This window comes from Anas platyrhynchos, chromosome 2, assembly GCF_047663525.1.
Source record: "Anas platyrhynchos isolate ZD024472 breed Pekin duck chromosome 2, IASCAAS_PekinDuck_T2T, whole genome shotgun sequence".
In the NCBI taxonomy this organism is placed as follows: Eukaryota; Metazoa; Chordata; class Aves; order Anseriformes; family Anatidae; genus Anas; species Anas platyrhynchos.
In genome coordinates, this window is record NC_092588.1 from 91,820,154 (window position 1) to 91,846,210 (window position 26,057).

The following is a 26,057-nucleotide window of genomic DNA, read 5'->3' on the forward strand; positions in this document are numbered from 1 at the left end:
TGTGAAGGTTATCTGGCCTATTTAATGTACATACCTCCTTAGTTGTACAGTCCTAACAGCCAACATCACTGTCACCATCCATCAACAGTGAGCAGAATGACTTGCTTTACAAAGATAAAAAGAAACAACCACCACAACACCTTGAAATTTCCTTCATAGTTCCTACGTTCATCAATTTAGAAGTGCAGGAAACAACTTTTATGTTGTCCTACTGAGATAAGTAACCAACCAGTCCCACTTTACACCAAAAGGGTGTTTTAAAATAACTTGCCTAACTTTGACATTTATCAACTGCCAACAACTATCCTCAGATTAAGAATTCAAAAACAAGTAAATCACCTTTATCCAGCCCACATTACTCCCTGTAACTAACCTGACCTTCAGGAACAAATTTGCTCAAAAAAAAAAAAAAAAAAAAAAAAAGCAAGATACATGCAAATACAGCTGAGCCTGATCATTTTCAGGCCTCAAACTTAGAAGTGCTATGTGCAAACACAGCCAAGTACACAGCATTGTCAAACCTAAGGAGTAAAAATAAGTATTTCACAAACACACTGCCTTTGCAAGGTGTTCCTATGTTTTCCTCCATAGATTACAGAAATAGGAAAAAAAAAATACCATAACCTCCATGCACTAAGTCCAGAGGTCCTAAGGACAAGTGTCTTAGGAGACAAGACAGCAACTCTGGACTCTGCGCAGCAGGAAGGGCGGCTCTTGCCCTGCTGCCAGACCTGAGCTCAGCAGTACAGATCAACACCGCCACCAGATGACGGGAGTGCAGACCAGCGACAGTTACATACAGCAGGAAAATAAAATAAAATAAAATAAAGCGCTAAGACGAATGCGATCGCGCTTGGTAATAAAGCTACATTGTCTATCGTTATCGGCTGACCAACAGCAGAAAATTTGACAAATATTACTTCCCCACGTGTCCACCGTAAATACTGTTTTCCTGTATGTCAGCCAAAAGCGCACCAGGAAAAAAAAGCCAAACATGAGTCATCATCGGGTACCTATAAAAATACCGTGTAACTTCTCGTCTACGGAAAAGCCACCTAAAAGCGATAGAAAAACTTTAAATTTACAACTGGAACCCGAGGAAGCAATTCAGTCATTAAACAGAGAGAAATACGAACACAGTGAAAAAGACTCTTTAGGGCCTGCAGGAAATCCTGGGAATCCCAGGAAACATTACACCAAGCGCAGAGAGCCCAGCACGGGAAGGGAATGGGAGGGGTAGCAAAAAAAGAATGACTAGCTATGTTATAGCCATGCTATGTCAGGCTAAGGAAACAGTTGGGGGGGTGTCCCCCAAGAGGGAATGTGCTGCAATGTTCAGGCAACGATAAAAGGAACAGAAAGCGAGAAGTGTTAGCCAAAGCCAGGCCAGATTCCCGAGTCTCCGGGGGAGGAAGGGCAGGAGGCCGGGCCAGACGCCGGCCTGTCCGTGTGGCCAAGGAGCGCCCCGGCCCCTCCCCGCCCCGCACCTTGAAGTTGCTGGAGTTGACCCACGCCGCCAGCTCGTCGATCACTTTGTCGAGCCGCTGCGGGTCCTGCTCCACGTCCGGGGACGCCGCGGGGTCGCGCAGGTACTCGAGCAGCTCCTGCCCGACCTGCAGCCTGCGGCCCACGTCCTTCTGCTGCACCTGCTGACAGAAATGATCCATCCCGGAAGGCTCCGGGACGGGACGGGACGGGACGGGACGGGACGGGACGGGACGGGACGGGACGGGGCTCCAGCTCCTCAGCGCCGCAGGGCCCGGCCCGACCTCCCCCGCGCCACGCCGCGGCGGGGCCGGCCCGCAGCTCGCATCCCCTCGGACCCCGGCAGCCTCGGCAGCCCCCGGTCCCCTCCGCGGGGGAGCTCCGTGCCAACGGCCGTCCCCCTCTCCCCGCGGGCCGGGCCGGGCCGAACCGAGCCTCGCGGAGCCGCCCCCGCCGCCGTCCCGGGCAACTTGCGGGCCGGCGCCGGACTGACGGGGCGGGGCCCGGCACGGGGCGGGGCCCGGCACGGGGCGGGGGCTCCTCATAGCCCCGCCCCCTCAGCAAGGCCGCCCTCTCCCGCCCCGCCCACCGCCTCCACGCGGGTTGTGGCCCGCCGGAGGAGGCGCATGCGCAGCCCGCCCGCCCCGCTGTCCCCGAGGCGCTGAGGGGAGGGGCCCGGGGCTCTGAGGGGGTTTGGCGGCCGCAAGGGGGGCGGGGGGCTCAGGGAGGGTGCGCGGAGCCCGCCTGTGGGTTGGGTGCCGTAAGGTCCGTAGCGGCTGGAATTGCTGTTCCGGTGTCAGTTTTAAATCACAGACCCACAGAACCGTAAAGCTTGCAAAAGACCTCCAAGGTTGCCTAGTCCAACCATCACCCTCCCACCACTGTCACGCACTAAACCATGTCCCTAAGCACCACGTCCGACCTTTCCTTGAACACCCCCAGGGACAGTGACGCCACCACCTCCCTGGGCAACCTGTTCCAATGCCTGACTGCTCTGCTCTTTCGGAGAATAAATGTTTCCTGATTTCCAACCTAAACTTCCCCTGGCACAACTTGAGGCCATTCCTTCTAGTCCTATTGCTAGTTATCTTTGAGAAGAGGCTGACCCCCAGCTCCCCACACCTTCCTTTCAGGTAGTTGTAGAGAGCGATGAGGTTTTCCCTGAGCCTCCTCCAGACTGAACTGTATCCCTCAGATACTCCTCATAGGACTTGTGTTCTACGCCCTTCACCAGCCTCTTAGCCCTTCTCTGGACATGCACCAGGGCCTCCATGTCCTTCTTGTAGTGAGGGGCCCAAAGGTGAACAAAGTACTCAAGGAGCAGCCTCACCAGAGCAGAGTTCAGGGTCTAGATCCCACCAGTGTTGTTCTGCTTAGGCCCAGTCTGTAGCCTATGCCAGCTCCTGCACTTACAGACAGGATTAATTAACAGGTGGAATTAACAAGCTGAGTGACCATTGGTGCCAGTGAGCTGGGCTGGCCACAAGTCCTGAGGGCAAAAGCAGAAGACTCAGTAGGTTGGAAGTAGAGCAACTCCCTTCAGTGGCAGAAAAGGGTGATGCCATCCCTCCAGCGCTTGGAGACATCACATTACACTAAAATGCAAGCTGCTGTTTGTATAGGCCATCCTTTTCTTCCCGTGCTATCACATATAAGGTCCTTCCCTTGTTTTTACACCCCAGTTGGTGTTTATTTGGCCTTACGTAAACAAGGTCAGGGAAGTAATATTTTCCTTTTTCAATGATAGTCGTTGTGTCATGAAAGCCCAACTTAGTTTCAAGACAACACAGTCTGGCTGTCTAGCTTGCCTCATTAGTGCTAATACTGGGGATGGGTGAGACTGCAGGAAAACAAGGTACTCCCTTCATTTGGCTGCAGGATTTAGATAGGTAAAAAACAAGTTTATAGCAACCACACCTCCAAGCTGAGGAGCCACATCTCCAAGCTGCAGTTTCACAGCAGTTTAAACCAAACTAAATTGGTGCTACAGTGGTCCCACTTGCTTGCATCTCACAAATCCCATTTTCAGGATGTTGCACATCTGTTCTGTCCCATGCGCTGACATCTGCATGACCTCACACAATAGAGATCTACATCCACAAGCACAACAGAAGGCAAGACTACAAGCAAGCAACCCTTTGCTGATTTTGGTGCGATCTAGCACATTTGGGATCCCTTCCCTGATTGGACCCTAGGCATTGAAATAATAAAGACGAAGGCATTGAAATAGTAGATACATTTAAAACAGAAATGTATGTGTTATGCTTTGAGCCTATTGTAATTACACCAAAAGATTATCAGTCTCTCAGTTTGTTTTCACAGCTGGATTTCCCTATGCACATATAAAGAACTACAATTTTGGATGCAACTGAATAGTTCTTGTCTTGTGTGTGCAATGCCATTTTCCAAGAAGGGCTGTAAAATGTTTGCATATATTTATGAATTTCTTTTATTGAAAATGTGACCTATGAAACAAATAGAAATATAAAAACAAACAGCAAAGAATAAATGTCTGTATTGTCATATTTTTTTTTTCAGTGCATTAGAAATCTGATTCTGCGGTATTGTCAGTTTAAAGAGTAACTTTCTCACTGTGATTTTCAAAAGTAACTGCCGATCTAATAAGCTTAACTAAACAGAAAATAACTGAATAGATTGTACTGGCCTCTTAGAATATCAAGAGCTGTAAACAGTTTCAGTCCACCAGATGAACTTTGCAGAAAAACAGTGAAAACAACAAAATGCCCCCCTCCCCCCAAAAACAAACAAACAAACAAACAAAAACCCTTTCTTGTCGTCCAAGTTAATGTCAGTCTCTTAAAATAGAAAATCCTGACCAAAAAAGTGGTGGAAAGCTCATGGCAGTAGCTTCTCTGAAGTTCTCTTGATTCAAAGCAAATAAATTGATTAGATAATCTAATAATCTGTGAATGGCACTGAAGCTGAGGGGGAGGGTAAAGTATAATCAGGTACACGCTTGAAATGTGTCAGACCAAAGACAACATCGTACATCTATGTTAAGGGTAAAAAGCCATGCTGGGATATGTGGCTTTTGTTTTTCTCCATTTTATGTTACAAGAATTTTTTTAGAAAACACAGGAGGAAATAACTGTTATAGCCTTGCTGTAAAATCAGAAGATTAAACTACTGCATTTCATCCTGACAGCACTCATGCCTTTAGATACTGGATGGATGTTGGTATAACACAAGAAAAATGGTAGCCCTTTTACTGCTGAGGTGCTCTGGTACAATTGTGACATTTTCCTTTGAAACCCAAACATTGGACAGATTTTTTTTTTTTTTTGGTGGGTGGGGGGAACAAAAAAATGTTGGTTCATTTCTTTCTCTGCAAACAAACAGTATTTTCAATAGAACTTCTGTTTTTGCTTCTGGTACACATTTGCTTTTTTGGCAAGGCATGAGCAGCACTCTAACTCTGCATCTAGAGCAGAACTCCACGTTGGACAAAGAACATGGTTTTGTTGTTTGATATTCTCACAAAGTCCTAGTGGACTTTATACACAGGGATGTGGGCTAGGCTCCAAGAAGAAGGCATTTTTTCATTCAAGCCAAAGATCTTTTAAAGCCTCTTATTTGCAGTTAAGGGGATTGCTTCTTTTGGAATGCAATCTTCTTTTTGATATGCAAGCATGTGAGGGTAACTCCACTATTCTGGTGTATTTGTAACAATGCATAATATTTTGTAAAGCAATTAAGCCCCGTAACTGAATGCTGAATCAAAATTTATTTCAATCTTCTGAGTATGAGTGGCTAGCAACAAGAGCAATTACACCGGGAGCTGAGGTAAATGACACTAATTCACTGAGGCACATTTCCAACCTGAATTGCACACCAAACCTGTTTCTACGCCCCCACCTCATACAAGCACGTTGCACAATTATTGCATGTAATGTACTGTTCTGAAAAGGGCAAGAATTATTCAGAGAAATAGGCTGAGAAGGAAGAGCGCTGTGCTCTTCATTCCTTTGGCTGATAAGAAAGTGTATCTCATAGTCTGTCTCTGCCTTTTCTTTTTCTAGCAGTAGCTTCAACGGGCCAGGACCTCGTGCAAGCCAGTTGTTGAACTCCTTTTGTGTGCCTGTCGGTCATTCTGACAGTCAAGCTACTTCCACGCACTGACATCTTCTGAAAAACCATTCCTATACAGAAGATGTAATCCCATCAGTGAAAGAACCATAAAAATCCCTTGAAAATCCCTGTGATTTAAAGGTCTCTGTCAAAAATAGGAAGTGCAGGCCATAACAATAAAAATAGAGTAAATTTAAATATGAGTCATTGAAAAAGTTCCTGTAAATTACAGTTGATGTGGCCTCAGTTTGCACTGAATAAGTCTATGAGAAAGTTGTCCTTACATTCCCGGCAGATTCGTCAGCAGCTGTGACAGAGCTTCTGCATGTTCCAGCGCCGGGAGGCTTGAGGTCGACGTTGGGATTGGGTCTTGAGTGGAGTCCTTTCATTGTAAACTCCCTTCTCTTAGTGGATGTATTCTGGAGCCACCACATGCTTTTACCTGTGTATAGGTCAGAGATAATTTCATCAAGGTTTGTCTTAGTGCTCTCAGGAGGTAAAACGGTGCCATATTGTGCACTTCAAAGTTCAAATATGTCATTTTTTGCTGTCCATGTTGTACAGGTATTTATTTCACACCTTTTCTTACATTAATTTTAAAATGATGATGTGTTATTTTTAAAGGTGAATTTATCACTGTTGATTACTTTTAAGATTCATTTGAATTCCCCCCTCCAAGATGAAGAATATCAGAATAATAAAGTAATAAATATCTTCTGAATACCATTCAATCAATGCACTATGGAAAGTTCTTCTCGTGATGCCATATCTGTAGCAAGCTAGTTAAAGTATTAAAGCCCATTTTTGTCACAAGGCCTTAATGGTGAAATCAGTTGTATCTGTGCTAAAACTGTATTCAGTGCCTTCTAACTTTTGCTACATTTTGGCCTGTGCCACAGATGTTTTTGAAATTACACATTTAGTATAGATCATTTTCATTTGCCTGTTTATGAAAGAGTCAGAAGTTGCAACTAGAAGTCTGGTATTTTTCTTATATATCCTAAGTCAATTTGATTGCAGAAATAGGAGGTGAGGACATGCAGGCTGATGCCTGATTACTGGATTACTCGAAGGCATTAGTTTGTTCTTTTTTGTCAAATATGTTTTAACACGTAGATGCTGCAATTATATAATTCCACCTGATAAATCTTTTATGATTCATTTACTAATTTTCTAGATATGTGTGATACAGAGAAGGGAGAATAAATTAAAAGACACAGGTAATGAAAAAAATAATAACATAGATCAAGATAATAGTGTCAGAGTTAACCTGTAAGTGGCCGTTTCTCTATTATCGTGTCAGTCTGTGACATCTTCTGTAATCACCCAAAGTACTGCTACATAACTTAGTGTCCTGTATTTCCTTTCGGTACAGTGGCAGAGATATTTGTCTCTAGTGGTAGGGATACCTAGCTGTTGTTTGTCAAGAGTTGTTTGTCAACATGCCTCTGCTGTGTCTAATATATTTGTGTAATGTTGCTCTATAGTAGTTGCTGGAAAAAAAAAAAAAAAAAAATGTGATGCAATAGCTCATCACAGTGGTCCATCAATATAAAATTTTCTATCTTGTTAAGCTAAAGAAATCGTTGCAGGAAGCACGGCCGAAAGCACGACAGACACCAGTATAGTCAGATCATGCTCCATTTTATTGCCTGAATAGCCTAACTTTTATAGAGAACTTAACAGGGGCGGACAGTGTTTCACACAAGATTATTGGTCAAAAGCACTCAGACAAACAACTACAAGAAAACAACCCCACCTGCAAGAAAACAACCCCTTTGTGATTAGCAGTCACATAGACCTTGTCCTTGAAGCCAGCTACTGGTAACAGTATTTTTCTGAATTCCTCAATTGGGCGATGTGGGAACACTGTCATGGGAACTTCTCATAGTTGCCCTTGTAGCGTGGTTTGCTCAGCTACAGCAAGTCATGGGATTTTTGCTGATTCAAAAAATCCCTCAACAAGAAATTAAACTTTTAGTTAAAATACTTACAAGAGCTTTTTCAAATAGATGCAATTACCTTAATACTGAAATATTACTGTTTCGACAGCAGTACGAAAGAACTGGAAAGGGATCCAAAGCACTTGGTTCATCTGACCTGAAAAGTAAAAAGTAGCCAGCACACAGTGTACTGCACAGCAGTATCAAGGGACGTATGTAGCTGGGTATATTTTGGCCTTGGACTGGCAAAATCTCTATTCTTGCAAAACAAGTCGTGGCATTTTTATTATCTACATGAAACTTGCAAGACAGCAAATGTGCTAAACAATATGAAAAAAATAGTGTGTTGACACTCATCCTGGTGACACCAACACGGCTGCAGACTGTACTCACATTTACAGAAAGCAACTACTTCTCATTGCATGGGAATTAGAAGAGAAAGGGGGAAAAAAATATCTGCTTTCGCTTTCTTCTCACCCTACTCCCCCCATTATTATTTTTTTTTCCATCATGCAAGCCCTGCTATAAACAGAACCAGATCCAGCAATCATTTATTACTTGAGTAATTCCTACGTTACAAGGATTGATCAAGAGAGTTTTTGTTACATAAGTAACCTGCAGCGTTCTTCCTCAGTAAGAGAAAGTTTTCCCTTACATACATATAGTTTGATGAATACCTAAAGTTTCAAGCATATATCTTGTTTGTCTGTTTGTTTGCCATAATGAATTGTATGCATTTAGATTTTGGAACGAATGTGAGCTAGATGAATTTTTTGGCAGTCGCATAATTTTAACAGGCTTTTTCTTTAGTAGGTTGAAGAATCTTGTCTGGTTGCTGGAGAGCTCCCTCTAGTGGTGAATTTTCCAGGTAGCTCTTACAAGCGTTCCTGTCCAGAGGCACGCAGTTGAAACTTTACCTACCCTATCTCTTACTGGTAATGATGTGCAGAAAAAAGAAGAAGCCACGATAGCAGTTGCTAGAAATATTTTTTTTATTGGCTGTTCGCCTTTCTCACATAGAAACCTATTAGGTTGGCATGGATGCAAATATAAATTGGTATTTTGGGGGGATATCTGTAAATGAGCCTGCATAAGAAAAATTTTAAGCACTAGAAGTTCTAGAAAAAAAATAAATGTTAATTTGCTGTGACCAAATGCATGATATGAAGGATCTATGCAATAGAAGGGTGTGTGTTTACTAAATCACTTTACAGTTCAGAACTCAGGTCGTCTCCCATGCTACAGGAGCACAAATGGCTTGAAAAAATAAGTTCAGAACATCCTCCCTTCCCCCAAGTCCCTACATTTTGTTCCTCACCTGTGAAAAAATGCAGATCTACAGCATCAGGGACTGAAGCAGCAGCAACAAATCCTGCAAACCTCTTTTGCAATGTGGTGGAGTCACTGGAACCAGCTCTTTATGTCTCCTAGGAGAGAGGCTGAGTCACACTTTTTGGTACCTCTGCATCAAAGGAGTGTGGAGGTTGCTTCTAAACATACAGACAGTGCACTGATTTCCTGTGGTTGAAGTTAAAAGGCTGAAGATGGCTTGTCCAGATCTTCCAAGCTAAAGTAAATCATACTGTTTTAGAATAAAAATTAAAATGAGGTAATAGCCATAAAGTGCAGCTATAAAATAACAGTGCCATGAATCAGGTAAAATAGTCAGAAAAGTAAGGTGGGTTACATGGGAATATAGTAAGATTGGTTTTGTGTATATGTGTCTTGTGCATTCTGAAATACTGTTTAAATATAGTTGGACTCATAGAGTTGCAATGATCAGATAGCTTGCTTCATCAATAAAATATTTAGTCCTAATAAAGTATTTAGTCATATATCATCAGAAACAGGTAACAGAATACTTGAATACAAACAACTCAGATTCAGGCAATTTTTGAAAACTAGGGCTGGATTCAGATCCTATGGTGCTGACCAATATCAGGATTTGGGCTTGTTATTTTCTGATCTTTTTTTAGAAGAGGTTGAAGTAATGCAGTGGTATGTACTTATGTGACCTTTTAATGAAAGTATGTGCAAATATTTATTAAATGAGATAACAAAAATGAGTAAGAGTAATATAATTGTCAGAACGTAAATGATACATTTTTATATATACATGCAAATTACCTTAAAAACAACCTGTTTCAAACAACTGTTAATAACAACAACTGACTTTTCTTTGAAATTTTTGAAATCTATGTAGATCTTCAGTTTGCTTTCCAGTAAAATCTACACTAATTTATTTGATGTTTGCATGTGCCTTGTGACACCCACACATAAGAAATTTGATATTCATTTATCTTAATCCATAAAGTTGTAGTTCTGAGATTCATAAAACATTTAGATGCCAATTTAGCTGTATTTTAACAATAAGTTTAGGTATTTTACCATTCCTATACTTTATAAGAGAAGTGAAGATACAGATTTGATACATAGGCACTTTGAGCAAACAAGATTTCTTAAAGTCAAATTATGAATAAGATTTCTGTTCCTCTTTTAAAGCCTCTATCTTTCCAATGAGAAAAGTCACTTGTCGTCAGTCCAGGGCTGGGGAATTATTTCATTATAGACAAATCAAGAAAAATATATGATAATACCTTTTTGTGTAAAATCCCAAGTAATATCATACAAATTCATGGCAGCAGAAGTAGACTCTTTTCAATCTGCTTTAATTGAGTAACCATAGTGTCTGTGATGCCTCAATGAAAAATAAACTTTTGTTCTCTTTTTAGGAGTTTATGATTCATAGCAGAAACATTCTTGTATTCACTACCAGTGTTTAAACATAATAACTGGACTATTTAGAAGTAAATTCCTATGGAAATAAAAATTACTGCATGCCAATGTATCCTGTGTGCTCTGGGTGTTCCAGAACACATTCCCAGTGCATAAGTGAGCATGGGTGTATCAGTTGTCAGAATGTCAAAAGACACTCAGCACTGTCTGTCTCCAGCACACTGCATGTGCACCTATGCAGCAGATGCCTAAACCTTCCAGTCTATTAATTCTCACTGATGTCATACCAAGCACTCAAAAAGAATTGAGGCTGTATGAAAATGGAAGTGATTAGCCAACCACCATCTACAACCAGACTTAAACTTAACCCAGTTTAGATACAAGCTTGCTTTAAACACATCTGTTGATTTTAAACTAGTTTATATGGCAGTCTACAGCCCAATCTTTCAGGAAGGAAAAGACTACAGAGCCTAAGCTAAAATAATAGCAATTTGGAGACAGTGGCCAGTTTGTGTAATAAACCATCTTTTAATTCTCCATTTTAATTTTAATTAATTTTATTTCTCCATTTTTAGGTCTCAATAACACACCAAGCATCCTCATACCAAGCAGATGTTCCTCTAGGTTCACCACTGGCAAAGCTACGCAGGCCCATGTGATGGAGCAAGATAAGCAAAGCAGGTCCCGCGGCAACACCCAGATACATCCACAGTCAGACAAGTCTGTAGTCACAAAGCAGCGCTGAGGTCAAGCCAGTTGGCTGGCACAAATACACAACTGGGGCACTGTCCTGGTTTCAGTTAGAACAGAGTTAATTTTCTTCCTAGTAGCTGGTAGAATGCTATGTTTTGGCTTAGGATGAGAAGAGTGCTGATAATGCCCCAATGTTTTAATTGTTGCAGAGCAGTGCTTACACCAAGCCAAGGACATCTCAGCTTCTTGCTCTGTCCTGCCAACAGGCAGGCTGGGGGTACAGCAAGAGCTGGGAGGGGACAGACCCAGGACAGGTGACCCAAACTAGCCAAAGGGGTATTCCATACCATCTGACGTCATGCTGAACAACATATAGGGGTGGCTAGCCGGGGGAGGGGGCCGGACTGCTCGGGGTTAGGCTGGGCATTAGTCAGTGGGTGGCGAGCAATTGCATTGTGCATCACTTGTTTGTACACATTATTAGTAGTAGTACTATTATCATCATTGTTATTATTAATTGTTATTATTATTATTGTTATTATTATTTTCCTGTCTTATTAAACTGTCTTTATCTCAACTCACGGGCTTCACTTTCCCATTTCTCTCCCCCATCCCAGAGAGGGAGGGGGGAGGGAGAGCAAACGGCTATGTGGTGTTTAGCTGCCAGCCGGGTTAAACCACGACAGGCACAAGCACAGCTGGGGGTTAGAGCTGGAGCTGAAAGGCCTCTTCCAAGAGAAGAGGAGAAGAAGCCCTTAGCATGGCTCCTCGCAGCTGTCTAACCCAAGGTGACAAAGCTACATCTCATCAGTGCCAGCCTCCAGCACCAGCAGTCAGACCCCTGTGGATTTACTGGCAAATTTGGAGTCTTTGGTTCTTTAGCCATAATTAAAATAAGCTAATTTATTTCCCCAACATATACTCTCTCTCTCTCTCTCTCTCTTTTTTTTTTTTTTTTTTTCTTCTCGAGTGTAAAAATACATGCTTCTTCATGTGTACAAGAATGGCAGTGTTGCTTTGTCTTAAATGCTTTACATTCCTGGTGTTGATACAAGTATGAGCACTTGTATCCCACTTCAGTCCCAGAGCTATGTGGTAGAGGAAGAGTAAGAGCAGTAGAACCAGTCCTCACGAACTATTCATTTAATTTTGAGATGGACCTGAATGACAACATCTAAAATTTCAACATAGAGTTTTACACCCACAGTTCACTTTTGTTCATCTCTCTGTTTTTGCTGTGGACCATTTTAAGTGTAAGGAGCAGCTTCATGACTTGAGCTGTAGCCTTGGGCTGAAATTCAGAAATCCAGCAAATCCTGCTGTGATGAGGCTTAGTGTCAGTCCTTACCTAAACACAACTTCCCTTGATTGCAGTGAGTGTTCCTTAAGAATGGATTTCAGAAGTATGCCCAAAAATAGGAATGAAGAACATTTAGGCTATAGCTACAGTTCCCCTTATTTATTCAAGCATTCCTAGGGCATGATGACATTTTCAGAACTAGCACCCAGTTATATGTATTTTTGGAAAAAAAATCAAGACATTCTTCAACAGAGGATAAGAATGTGTTGCTCTCCCAGTCCAATTTGCCTGAAGTATGTATGATGAAAGGAAACCACTTCTGGATTATCCATTTTATTTCTTCAAGCAAACGCTTCAGTCAATGAGATCTTTCTATTTGAGAAGGCTTTTACTGAAGCTGCAACATTCCTGGCATTTTGCAGCACTTCCTTTTTTTCTCTGGGATCCTAGGAGTTTCACAAGGACCATGCTCTCTGGATTTCAGTGGGTCAGACTACAAGGGTGATATTTTCCCTCTTTGGTACAATGTAATTGATATCTTGATGCTGCTTTGAGAAACGTTAACTTGAGCCTAGAGAATGAAACAGATAGGCTATGCCTACACTGTGTTCGAGGTTATTCTATCCATGTTCATGCTGCAGAGTGCTTCCAGACTATTACAGGGATGTCCACACATGAGGATACGCTACAGGTATGTCAAAAAAAGATGACACATCTTTGGGTTTTGAAAGCATTTTTGGAGTATTTATGCAACCTCATGCATTTAAAGATGTAAGCGCATGCAAAACAGAAGCTGCCTCCAAGCCACCATTTCTGGAAACATGAGATTTATGTGGTTTTGTGACCGCATTCCTGGTCAGGCCCAAGAGCAAATATTTTTCAAGAAAAAAATACTTTTGCTGTCCTTACTAACATAAGCTATACCCAAACAGAGGCTATCACAGTCAGCTCTAGAGAACAATGCTGAGTTGATTTGGTCCCCTGTTCTTCTTCAGAAACCACCCAAAACCTAAACTATGCCTCCCACTGTCCGGTTTTAGAGTATCTTGCAGATACTTAGAAATCTGGCACCTATCAGCCAGCTGGCCACCCGTGTGTGTGTTAAACAAAACACCCAGGCACACCGTGCTACTGCTGCAGGCTCTGCAGCAGCATCTTGCTAGGCAGTGCTTGGCATCCCAGGGTTTGGTAGTCAGTCAGCTGGCATTGCTGGAGGAAGGTCTGCAGCTATGGGTGAAAGCCAGGGTGAAAGCCAGAATGAAAGCATAGGTATAGCTGCTGTGGTTGTGCTTGTCTGCCACCAGCGTGACTTTTTGCTTGTTATCATAGGCACAGGGCAGACTCTGCACCCACTGGTCACCAAGCACTTAGACCTTCTGGAGCTGGCATGTGGAATGAGGTCCTCTCTTGTGTCTCATGGACAGTGTGGTCAGCAGAGCAAATGAGGGGGAACACCCCATCTGTGTGGCAGAAAATGTGAAGAAGCATATCACGGGTGAAGGTATATGCTGGTGGTGCAGGCTGTGGCATGGTCCTGTTGCCATACATTGTCCCAGCAGCAGTGCTCTTGAGACCAGATTGGCCTAGATCTCCTGGCTGTGCATACTGGTGGGCGCTGCCAGAAGGATGCTGTGCTGGCTTCACTGGGTTACTCTCTCTCAATGCCTTGGACTGTACAGAAACAGTGAACAGTGGAGAGTCAGGGCTTCTGGTAGTGCACAGTGTGATTACGTGATGCAGCTCAGACCACAGAACCTGTACCACAAAATATAGTTGCAGGTAGACTCCACACCTTCCCTGCCAAGACATGTTCATTGCATGAAAATCCAAGAACAGAATTATCGCAGAAAGTTTTCCTGAGATGTAATTTTTTCCAGAATTCCATGTAAACAAATAATATTTTTCATTAAGAGGCACCCCCCATCAAAAGATAACGCAGACAGTATCATACAGAACTATGCAGTGGCTATGTAATCCTTGCTTGAATCCAGACTGTCTTTATTGACTTCAAAACATGTCTGTAATCTTTCTTTACCAGCGTATGGATCTCAGTAGGTGTTTTGCCTGAAAAGTTGTACAACCATGGGCCTTCTGAGAGTAATCAAATCAAAGCTCAACATATGGTTTCAGCATAAAACTGTTACAGATAGTTTAAGTATCTTCTAGCTTTAATTAATTAAGTTTAACTGCCATTACTCAGTCTTATTTAATGTACCAGCATTGTAGTTTAATTGCAGATTGACTTTCTGTCCATAACCACTAACTAGCAGTTGTTTTTAAGAGTCCTGTTTTTCTCCCACACTGACTTTTATCCCACACTGATAAAAGTCCATTATACAATAAAATCTGGCTTAATTTCAAATGACTTCTGGTCACTGCATTTTATTTCACATCAGCAGTCATAAATACAGAGTTGATCCTGCAACAAGGAGAAAATCAGATATTAAATTAATACACCATAGCTTTATACAGAGTAATCTCATTACTCTGAGGTATGGCATTTGCAGTTGGTAGTAGATTCATAATACACACTACCACTCTCAGGAAATAAATCAAAAGCCTGGCATGAATATTATTACTTTTATCTTTACCTTGTGGCTAGAAAAAAATGAGCTTCCTGTCACTTTTATTAGTATGCCCTATCTATTTAGGCAGTGCTGAAGGTGAGGGTGGAAACAACATTTACATGATAATGGTCTTTAAAAATGTTTTCATTCCCTCCTATAAATGATTTTTTAAGATAGAAGGGGAAAAGTGCATTTTGTTCACAGACAGTAACAGAATTGTGGATTGCACAATGTGGCATTAAAGCTACCTCTGTGCTGTAACCCTCCATAGACTATGCTGAGATACAAAATGAATTGGCTTGGGGCTGTGCTTGTACAGGTTTCTGGTTTGGGAACTAGTAGTTTGGGGCTATGTCAGGAATCTGCACGGTGTGTTAGATAAGTAACCTTGGACCTTTTTGCCTATCTTCATCTGTGGGCTCTTTGCCACTGTGTGTTGTTTCAGACAGTTTTGTTTTGTTTTGTTTTGTTTTTAATTTGCATGTACAGTACTTCAAGCAGCAGCCTTGTGTCCCATGTCTGAGTCTTCTCTGCAGCACAGTAAGAGAAACACAGGAAAACTTAGACAATGTCAGGCAGGTTAGATCCTCTCAGATACAAGAAATATGTAGTTATCTCCATTCTGAAGTTGCCACAGGCCTGTTTGGTCCCTGGAAATGTTCCAGCTACCTTAAGAGTTGCCCTAACTTGTACCATAATTGCTGTTTCCCATATGCCTTTTCAGCATTATGCATGAGAAGTACTGAAGAACATATTTCACAGAATCACACAATCACAGAATTTCTAGGTTGGAAGAGACCTCAAGATCATCGAGTCCAACCTCTGACCTAACACTAGCAGTCTCCACTAAACCATATCACTAAGCTCTACATCTAAACGTCTTTTAAAGACTTCCAGGGATGGGGACTCCACCACTTCCCCGGGCAGCCCATTCCAATGTCTATCAACCCTTTCAGTAAAGAAGTTCTTCCTAAGATCCAACCTAAAACACCCCTGGCACCACTTTAGCCCATTCCCCCTCGTCCTATCACTGGGCACGGTGGAGAATAAAACATCCCCCACCTCGCTACAGCCTCCTTTAAGGTACCTGTAGAGAGCGATAAGGTCGCCCCTGAGCCTCCTCTTCTCCAGGCTGAACAACCCCAGCTCTCTCAGCCGCTCCTCATAAGACTGGTTCTCCAGGCCCCTCACCAGCTTGGTCGCCCTTCTCTGGACTATCTCGAGCACCTCGATGTCCTTCTTGTAGCGAGGGGCCCAAAACTGAACACAGCACTTGAGGTGCGGCCTCACCAGAGCTGAGTACAGGGAGACGATCACTTCCCTAGCCCTGCTGGCCACACTGCTTCTTATGCAAGCCAGGATGCTGTTGGCCTTCTTGGCCACCTGAGCACACTGCTGGCTCATATTCAGCCGACTATCCACCATCACTCCCAGGTCTTTCTCTGCCTGGCAGCTCTCCAACCACTCATCTCCCAGCCTGTAGCTCTGCTTGGGGTTATTGCGCCCCAGGTGCAGGACCCGGCACTTGGCCTTGTTGAACTTCATGCAGTTGACCTCAGCCCATCGGTGCAGCCTATCCAGATCCTCCTGCAGAGCCTTCCTACCCTCGAGCAGATAGACATACACACCTAACTTGGTGTCAGCTGCAAACTTACTGAGGGTACACTCGATCCCCTCATCCAGATCATCAATAAAGATATTAAAGAGAACTGGGCCTACTACCGAGCCCTGGGGGAATGCCACTAGTGACTGGCCTCCAACTGGACTTGACTCCATTTACCACGACTCTTTGGGCCCGGCTATCCAGCCAGTTTCTAACCCAACGAAGCGTGTGCCAGTCCAAGCCAAGAGCAGCCAGTTTCTTGAGGAGAATGCTGTGGGAGACGGTGTCAAAAGCCTTGCTGAAGTCAAGGTAGACCACATCCACCCAGGCCTTTCCCTCATCCACCCAGCGCGTCACTTTGTCATAGAAGGAGATCAGGTTAGTCAAGCAGGACCTGCCTGTCATAAACCCTTTCATAAACCCTGCATTTCATAAACCCATCTTTGCCACACATCAGACTGCTTTCATGCTGTCTTACTCAGTGAAAGGTCCTTAGTAAATACTGCCAGCCTCGTCATTTCATTAGTTAGGAAAACCTCTTGTGGTTTATGTGTTCTCAGGAATGTGAAGAAAAGTAAAAGGGGAGAGAGTGACAACCATAATATATTAATGAAATCTACTCAAACAGAAGTCCCTGGTCCTCCTCCTGGGCCTGGAATGAGAGTTCTTCCAGCAAATCGCTTCTGTCCTATATTTAAGACAGGTCTATTAGTGTGTAATTGCTTCAATTATTACCTAGTTTAACTAGCATTTACGAAGTGTTCCTAAATCTTTGCAGAGACCCCTGGAAATACCTATAGTAATATAACAGGTATTACAGAAATACAACCACACCCTCAATGTCCCTCACTGAGGAAGTAGAAGCTGGAGAAAAATTGAAGTTGACTTAATTGGGACACCTTGAATGTGATGCTTTTTCACAACAAGTATTCTGAGTCATTACCTCAGCTTGCAATGATTGCCCAACAGTCCTCCATTCTTTGCAGCATTCCCTTTGCCATTTCCTAAAGTGACAACATTCCCAATTCCTCTGTTTCTCTGCATGTAATCTGGCTAATGTGCTATTCTCAGACATGATTTATTATTATGTGTGAGTACATGAGGAAATAAGAGGGGAAGCAAGTTGGACCAAACTTTGTATTTGCTGATGACAAGATACAGTGTTGGCATGCTGCCCTAGCTCCAGAGTGTAAATTGCTGGGTACAACTGCAGCACTTTTGAAAAGAAGCCTGAAGGCTTCCACTTCCTTTTTTTTTTTTTTTTTTTACTCTTAAACAGTACATCACAAGTAAAATTTTCACTCTCTCACTGAGCTGTTTTTTGGACACAATGGGTATGTATTTAGACCATATGTGAGTTCTGTACAAACAGGCATGGTTACCGTTCAATCACTGCACAAATTTCTGGGCAATAAAAGAGAACATTTAAATAATTAGCATATAAGCATTAAGTGTGTTGTATGAAAATCATATTGAATCAGCTACATAGTAAAGAAAAAAATTATTCAGCTGTTTCATCCCTGAAAATAGGTACCTCATTAATGACTGATAAATTACCATGCCAAACAGGTAATACTGGTGAGATTGAACTGGAAAAAAATGACAGTCATGAGATAAAGCAAAACATGCCATGGGAAAATGAACTGATCTGCTATGATGACTCACATTCAGCTAACCAATCTGAGTGTAGTCTTTGAACTCTATTAAAAGTGGAAGACACAGATGCTAGAAATAAATGTAGACATAGAGGTGGAGACAGAATATACAAAAACACAAGCCTGAAATTAGACAGATGCATGCATATCTGGTGTTACCCATAGTTACAGAAACGTGAAGGATTCTGCCAGTAAATAAGCTGTTAGTCTGCACATACTTACTTAAGACACCGTGAAATTCACTTGCTGTCCCAGAGTGACTCCAAGGACAATTTTATGTCAGTTATGCCTAGTCATTGTCAAACACCTAGCTAAGTAGCTTGTAGGTAACGCTGGCTGATTGCAAAAGTGGCTGCTGATAAACCTGTCATGCCTGCATGAAGAATGGATAGTAATTAAACACTCATTTAGACATAATATTTGAAGCAAGAATATAATATCTTGTATTTCTTGAAATATCTTATTTGTGCATGTCCACATCTCTGTATCTGGAAGTAGAGGAAACAGTGTTAAGCTGCCAGGCTTGCTGGTTTGAAAGGAATGCTACATCACAGTTCATACCAATCAGCATGAATGAAAGAAATGTTGCATACACAATTCTGATGAATATCTATCTGATTTCACAGAGAAAAACATTACAGTTAAGAAAATTGATTTTTTTTTTCCTCTAAAAGTGACTCATTACACACATTTCTGTTTGCCCACATGTCATTAAGAACTTCCAGGAACATCAGAGAGAATGCAAGGGAGACAAACCTGGGAATTCAAGAGGTGAGCACTAGGGATAATCTCCTGAGTTTTGCAGAGCATAATTTGCATGATGAATTCCTTGCAGTAACATTTTACCTGCTGGTATTAATCAAGGTATGTCCAGATACATCATGCCAGGATGAATCATATATGTGACAACTAGTGGACGAGAATCTGCCCTAATGTATATAACTTCTGCAAAGGCGTTGTTGGCTGAAATGCAGTCCCCTAGCACAAGCTGGCTCATCCAGTACCTCAGACTCTCTCCTTTAATATCTGAGTCAGACTCCGTGATGTCCTGCGGTTGTCCTACAATGATTAAAAGCAGCTCTAGTCGCATTTATCTCCTTTTATGGAAAAAAAAAAAAAAAGAAAAGAAAAAAAAAAAAGAAAAGATTTAGAAAAGGACATGTACTATAAGAATGCCCTTGATTAAACCATCTTCTCCTTCACTTTTTCCATGCAGTTCAAGCACTCTGCTAATGCCGCATTTTGCTGCCTGCCTGCACCACAAATGTCCATGTACAGCCAGTAAAACAATCGAATAGATTAAACTGCATTTTTTGCATCTTACTTTTTGAAGTCTGTGCCAGTCTGAGCTTGGATTTCCTTTCTCCTTTGAACATTGCAAAGCAAGCATTTTTAGGAGGAATACTCTGGCAGTGCTGTTGGCAAATCCTGTTGCCATTTCTTCGTCCCCAGATTTTTTTGGCTGAACGAAACTTTGCAAAAGAGCTGTCTGTGCTGGCTTTTGTTACATTATGCAACAGAAACCTTGTTCTGATTCATTACCTTTGGAATGTGTGAGATAAAATGATCACTAACTGTGATCACTGTGGCAGTTAGTGAGGCACTCAAGGAGCCCATGCCTCCCAGGAGAGGGTACATGGTTAGTTGTGCTTTGTTAACATATGAATGTCTGGAGCCCATTCTTCCCCAGAACACACAACTGGCTTTGTTAACACCATCATGGTTTTCCTCACTTCTTCCCCATCTTCCAAGCAGTGTGTAAGTCTGGTCTCTGCAGCTGCCAGGCAGAGAGCAGGGGCAGAGGGTGATGCTGCCCAGGCGACTCTCCCTGCAGTCATGGTTAATAAAGCTGGTGCCTGACCTCTCTTACATCACACTTGTGTTGTTACGTGCTTGGCGTCCTGATATACTCTGTCAGAATTTTATATTTGCTTTTAAACAGGCAGCAGGACTAGATGGGTTATTTGGATCCAGTCAGAGCCTTGTCTGCAACTTCTTTGCTTCTTCTGAACTTCTTTCATACAACATCTTTTCTGCATTCCCCCATTTTAGCAAGATCGTCACTCTTGAAACTCATAGTCAAAAGATAATGATGATAAAATTTTCAGGATTACCTTTTGTCACCAGAAGATTATGAGTATCAAAATGGGGAGGCACCTGAATGATAAAGTGGCATGATCAGAAACTACAGAATAAAATCTTGCCTCAGTGAAATATCTGTACACAGAATTTGTTAACAGAAAGCAAGCATATAATAGTGAAAGGATTAACGACACGGACTCCCGATGGCTCTTGAACAGGAGACCTTTATTGCAACTTTTCTCCACTACATACACTTTCCCCACAGCCCTATATGCTGTTCATGTGCCTGTATCTGTTACACAATTAGTCAGAGAGCCTTAGGCATGGCGCCTCAAGACAGTCAGCAATTGGCCACTGTGCAAAGCTCAGCTTTAACACTGCAGCCAAGTTATTTATCTCAACCTTGCTCAAGTTCTTGTTTCTACCACTTACTTCCTTATTATTTCTAGTTCAGGGACATATAAAACAACACAAGGCTACTTGCGAATTCCTTCCCCTCATAATAGGATACCAGAATTCAGTGAAAACTTTTCTGTCCAAAAATCCTAGACAAAATATATGAAGCATGCAGAAAAGCCAGTTATGTACTGAAAGCAAATTTGGCTTTTAGAAATACTTTTTGCAACACTGTAGTGCCTACATATACACAGTGGTTGTTTAGGAAAAAAGAAAAAAAAAAAAAAGAGGAAAACTGGGGACACCTAATAATCTGTCTACACCAACATTAAATATATCAGTGACCTTGGAAGTGCTTAAATATGGCTAACTTGTTTATGCTGCATTATTTCAAACATTTTAGGGGAAAGATGTTTTAAACTGGTTCCTTTAGACACTAGCATAAATCTGTTGAAAAAGTAAGTATGGTCTGTTGTTTAAAGCACAGGACTCAGAAGACGTAGATTATGTACCCTGCACTGCTAACTACCGACAATGTGGCTTCTTCACACTAAATGGGGAAATAGTACTTAACTGGGCAGAGGTAACATGGAGACAAGTCATTAAAACTTATAATGATTGTAATAATCAGAACAAGAGCATTAGGGGACTACTGACAAGAAATCCGTGGGAAAGAAGCAAATTACCTGTATGTTTGGAATTCCGGTAACTTAGAAACAAAGTGAAATTTCTGTGTTGTGTTGGTAGATGGTTTAGGAATGCAAAATACCAGTGGTTGAATGTGTTAAGCAACATCATGTAAAGGTCACAGGGGCTCCAAAGTAAAACTATGATCTCATGGCTGCAATTTTTGCCCTTCCCTGTTCACACCCTTCCCGTGTTTCTGACTGTTTATACTGGGAAGTATTAATGGCCTCTGTCTCCCATGTATAGACAGCTGTGCATCATGTAATGGTGTGTAGGCTAACTATACCTAATAAGGTGTTGATGCTGGAAACAGAGGGAGGCAACAGACCGTCTGACTCTGTCTTGAGGCTGATCAGGATCTGAGCTTGTGAGGGTAGAGGTGCTCTCTGGGAGTGGAAAATACCACCAGGGCAAGTCTGACACAGGCTCAGAGATTGAATGCTTACAAGTGCATGTGGGGCAATAAAACCTGGGGGAAAAAAGCAGTGAGGAAGTCATATACCAAGATACGACTAAGGTGGGACAGCTTACTTTCTGTATTCATTGTATGATTTATTTTTTTTTTTTAATGTAAAATCAAGTCAACTACTATGTGTTTTGGATTCAGATGTGTTTTGGATTCAGCTATGAGAAATCGATTGAGGCGTTTACTCTGTGTGGGCACCAACACAAATATATAAAAATACACCAGATATAACTTATGTTAATATATATATTGTGGTGTTTTTTTTTTTTTTTTTTTTTTTACTTATTTTTTTAATGCAGTAAAGGTTTGCAGCAGAAGCAAGGTGGCAAGGTTGTAAATACCTGGCTCACCACTTGGGCCCATGCAAGCAGAAGCAGGAAGATAACTCCATCTCCTCCTTCCCTGTGCCAGTGACCTGCAGCTCTGGATTGTGTACAGCAGCTGCTAATGCTGGAGGAGCTACCCATCCCAGTGGCAACAGCAGCAGCTAGGGCAGACTTGCCAGGCTCTACCCTCTTCCTCTGACATTCATCAGATAACAAAGGAGGTTGCCTTCCTTTTCCTAGCTCATCTCCAAATAGGAAACAATCACTGACTTTATAGCAGAACTCGTGATCAGTTTGTAGCAAAATGTGAGATGCAGAGCAAAACCTTTAACCCCATTTTAAAAATACTTTTACCACTCCCTTTTATGGTATCATCACTCATGGCTTAAGCAGTACAAAAATAGCAGGCTCACAACTTTAGCTGTCTGAAACAAGGAATGAGGAACAAGAAAAAAGATCAAACATTCCTTTTCAGCCATCATTCGAGCAAGCCTCATGGTCTGCCTGCCTTGTGTATTTGAGTCACACAGGGCTGATTCAGCAGAAAGTGAGCACAACGTGCATGACATATCCTCAGCCATAGAGACACGTGAAAATGCCCTTTAGCACCAGGAGAGAGATTTCATGGAACTGCTGATGGTTTGAGGTGGGAAGGGCCCTCTGGAGGCCACCATGTCCAAGCTCCCTGCTCAAGCAGGGACACCTGGAGCTGCTTGCCCAGGACCATGTCCAGGCAGCTTTTGAAGATCTTCAAGGAGGCTCCACAACCTCTCCGGGCAGCCTGTGACAAAGCTCTGCCACCTGCACAGTGAAAAAGTGTTCCTGATGTTCAGAGGAGCCTTCTTTGTTCCTTTGTGCCCACTGCCTCTTGTCCTGGCACTGGGCACCACTGACAAGAGCCTGACTCCATCCTCTTTGCACCCTCCTTTCAACTATTTATTGGTGAGATCCCCCTGGAGGTATTTATATCCCCCCGAGCCTCCTTTCACCCAGGCAAAGCAGCTCCCTGACTCAGTCTCCCTGACTGCAGAGGTGCTCCCGTCCCTTCCCCACCTCCACCACCCTTTCGACAAATGCTTCCAGCGTCCTTTGATGATTTTATTTTTTTTTAGTGAGTGATCCCACGACCCTTTTGGAGCGACTCCAGCACTCCCTACAGAGAACTAATGTATGAATTTATTTACAAAGACAGTTTTCAGCGCGAGTTGTACATAGAACCCTATCCCTCCCCTCATCCCGGCACCGCTTCGCGCCGCGGGGGCGGGGAACGTACGCGGGGGGAGGGGGGCAGGGAGAGGGCTGCGTGCGTGCGTGCGTGCGTGCCCACGCTGCGTCGGGAGCGCGCGGCGATCCCGGAAGTGCGGGTTGGCGCAGCAGCTGCGGGAGCCGCCTCGGGCCGCGCTCCGCTCCCCTCCGCTCCTCTCGGCTCCCCCCCGCCTCCCTGAGCCGCCTCCCTGAGCCGCCCGGCCATGACGAACTTCATCTCGGTGCAGCTGAAGAAGGCCTCGGAGGTAGACTTGGCCAAGCCGCTGTGCAAGTTCATCCAGCAGAGCTACCCGGGCGGCGACGCCCAGGCCGAGCACTGCCGCGCTGCCGAGGAGCTCAGTAAGCTCCGCAAGAACGCGCTGGGCCGCCCGCTCGACAAGCACGATGCCTGCCTCGACACCCTCCTCAGGTACGGCACGGCACGGCACGGCACGGCACGACCCGCCTCGGGGGGCCGCTCGCCGGCCTCGGGGCAGGGCCGAGAGAGAGGGAGGGTTGGGGGGGGAGGGAGGAGGAAGCGGAGGAGGTGGAAGAGGAGGAGGAAGAAAAGGAGGCCGCCACACCGACTTCCCCTTTCGAGTGCCTCCAGCGCACCGGTGACCCTTGGTTCTGCGTAGGAGTCAAGGGGCCGGCCGCTTTTCTTTCAGCCGCCCCTGCCATCACGCCTTCCTTCAGCGTGCACCGGCAGTGTGATGTTTTTGCATGGTCACGTCGGTATTTTCCGCTAAATGTAGTGTGGTGAAGGGAGGCTGGGTGGTGCCTCCCTCTTGCAGGGACTGGCAGAGGTTAGGTGAGCAGAAGGTGAGGCTGAGCCTTCTGCTTGTTGAACTGTGTCAAGGCTGCTGCTGTGGGACTAACTGCCCCGTCATCTATAAAAACATCTTATCCATCCCATCTTTGGAACATCAACGGTTTGTATCCTCGATTTACTGTGTTAATCCCGTTTTCTCTGTGCAGGAAACATTTCAAGCCCATCATAGCTCAAATCACTGAAATCACTGTGATTAATCTAGTGAATGAACCCCCAGTACAGACTTCACTTTGCAAAGTTGGAATCAAAGATTTGTAGTACCAAAATAAGAGTTTGTACATGGTGGCATTGTTTCCCCCCCCCCCCCCCCCCCCCCCCCCCGAAAAATAAAAGTAGATGGGTTTCTTAGGGTGGAGTGAAATGCCAACCATAAACTTGACACACTTCTGTAACATTATCATGAACAAGTACAAACACGTTTGATGTTTGCCACTAGAATTTGATTAATAATTATTTTAAAGTTAGGAGGAATAGAAAATAAATCAGTGACACTGAAGAAAAGACTTGTATTACACATTACTCCTTTTTGTTTTTTTTTGAGGGCTTATCAAGCCCTCACTGGGTGTTTGGACTATAAAAGCTATGACTGTGCTGATCATGTTTTACAGTATCTCTGTAGTTTCCTGTTCTATTCCTGGTTATTACTATGCATGCTTTAGAAGGTATTACTGTGTATGCCTTTTCAAGGTCAGGGAAGTAACGAGAATCTGTGAGCTGAAAGATAGATTCAGCCAGCCAACTTGGAAGGCTTAATTTTAAATTATCTTGAATGCTGGAATTGAGCTCCCTTTCCTGTTGATGACAGTCAGGTTTGTGATTAGTTACTAGCAGAAATCCTTGTTTGGCCCACCTAATTCATATGATCTCACAATAACAACTTTATACAGCTGAAAGGAAAAAGCCCTGCCGTATCTCTTCAGTTCTAGTCGTCATAGTCCATTTCTGAAAAACAAAAGATGTATGTGGCTTTCTAACATCAGTGAGTTCAGTGTGAGGTCAGATCAACATTAGAGTAGGAGCAAAAGAGGGTCTACGGCGTGTGATTGAAAGTCATGGGGCTGTGCATGATGTCCCTCTTCTGGTGTCAGTAGGTCATTAAATTAATTCAGGTCATAGTATGTGACTTCACCATAGGTTTTCTCTCTAAATAATGAAGGGAAACTGATTGCAATGGTCTAAGTAATCACTTTTCAAGTCAGTTCCATACGCAGAGACCTGTTCTCTCTGTAGGTACCTTTAACTTGCCCAGGTGCTGTTGGCAGTAGTCAGAGGTTGAATGGGGCCTCTCATGGGTGCCACAGGTGGGAAAGGCCATGGCTGCTGCTTCACACAGAAAGCATAAAACACCTGCATTTAAAATGATGTGGTTTGAGATTGTTCCCTCTACAGTGGAAGTGAGATACAGTGGTCTGAACTTAGTCATTAATTCTTATTTTACAGTTAAAAATCCTTTTTTTTCTTCAGTATTATTCATGGGAACAATAGAATAGGTATAAAATGTACTGAAATGAGGGAGGAAACTATCAGATTTTAATTTCTCTCTAATGAAAAGTTGTGGTTTGTCCCTGTCTGACTGTCTATGTTAACTACAGTTGTTGGAAAATAAATTCTTATTCTGTAAAAATACTCTATGTTTTTTGCTCATGTTCTATAAGGTGTGGGCACCTGCTGACAAGTTTGAATAGAAGTATCCAGCTGAGCTTGTGAGTGCAGTAGCACAAGCTTCAGACTGCCTTGTGGTTCCTCTGAAAATTCATTTCCCTTTTCAACTTTCAGTATTTTCTTGTTGCTATTTGGGTTGTTCTAAGTCTTGTGTTTCACTAACAACTTTCGCAAGATTTGTGTTTAAGTTGGATTTTTACACTTGCTGTATTTAAATCTGGTTTGTTAGTGAAGTAAGGTTGGAAGAGTTCATTTAAAATGTGGATGCCCTCTGTGTACATTTACTACTT

The 26,057-nt window shown here is 43.1% G+C and overlaps 1 protein-coding gene and 1 long non-coding RNA gene across 6 annotated transcripts in view; one reads left to right on the top strand and one right to left on the bottom strand.

Annotated features, from left to right (window-relative positions):
* Positions 1–3,813: 3,813 nt before the first annotated feature.
* On the bottom strand, positions 3,814–10,821 carry LOC113842740 (uncharacterized). Of its 2 annotated transcripts, XR_011806798.1 has the most exons (4): positions 10,115–10,821; positions 8,836–9,084; positions 7,597–7,674; positions 3,814–6,016 (listed from the first exon to the last, which is right to left on the bottom strand). It is a non-coding gene; the product is annotated as an uncharacterized lncRNA (long non-coding RNA). The 2 variants fall into 2 exon arrangements; XR_011806797.1 differs by having other exon boundaries at positions 7,597–9,084.
* A 12,539-nt stretch (positions 10,822–23,360) lies between these two features.
* Positions 23,361–26,057, top strand: part of PDCD6IP (programmed cell death 6 interacting protein) — a 37,650-nt gene continuing 34,953 nt past the window's right edge. For 2 of the 4 annotated variants that reach the window (XM_027451570.3, XM_027451571.3), the window contains exon 1: positions 23,361–23,703. In XM_027451570.3, coding sequence (XP_027307371.1) covers positions 23,498–23,703 — 206 coding nt within the window. In that variant the 5' untranslated portion in view covers positions 23,361–23,497. Of the gene's footprint in view, positions 23,704–23,981; positions 24,206–26,057 lie in introns of those variants that run through there. The other 2 variants (XM_072033102.1, XM_072033103.1) reach the window with 1 other exon arrangement.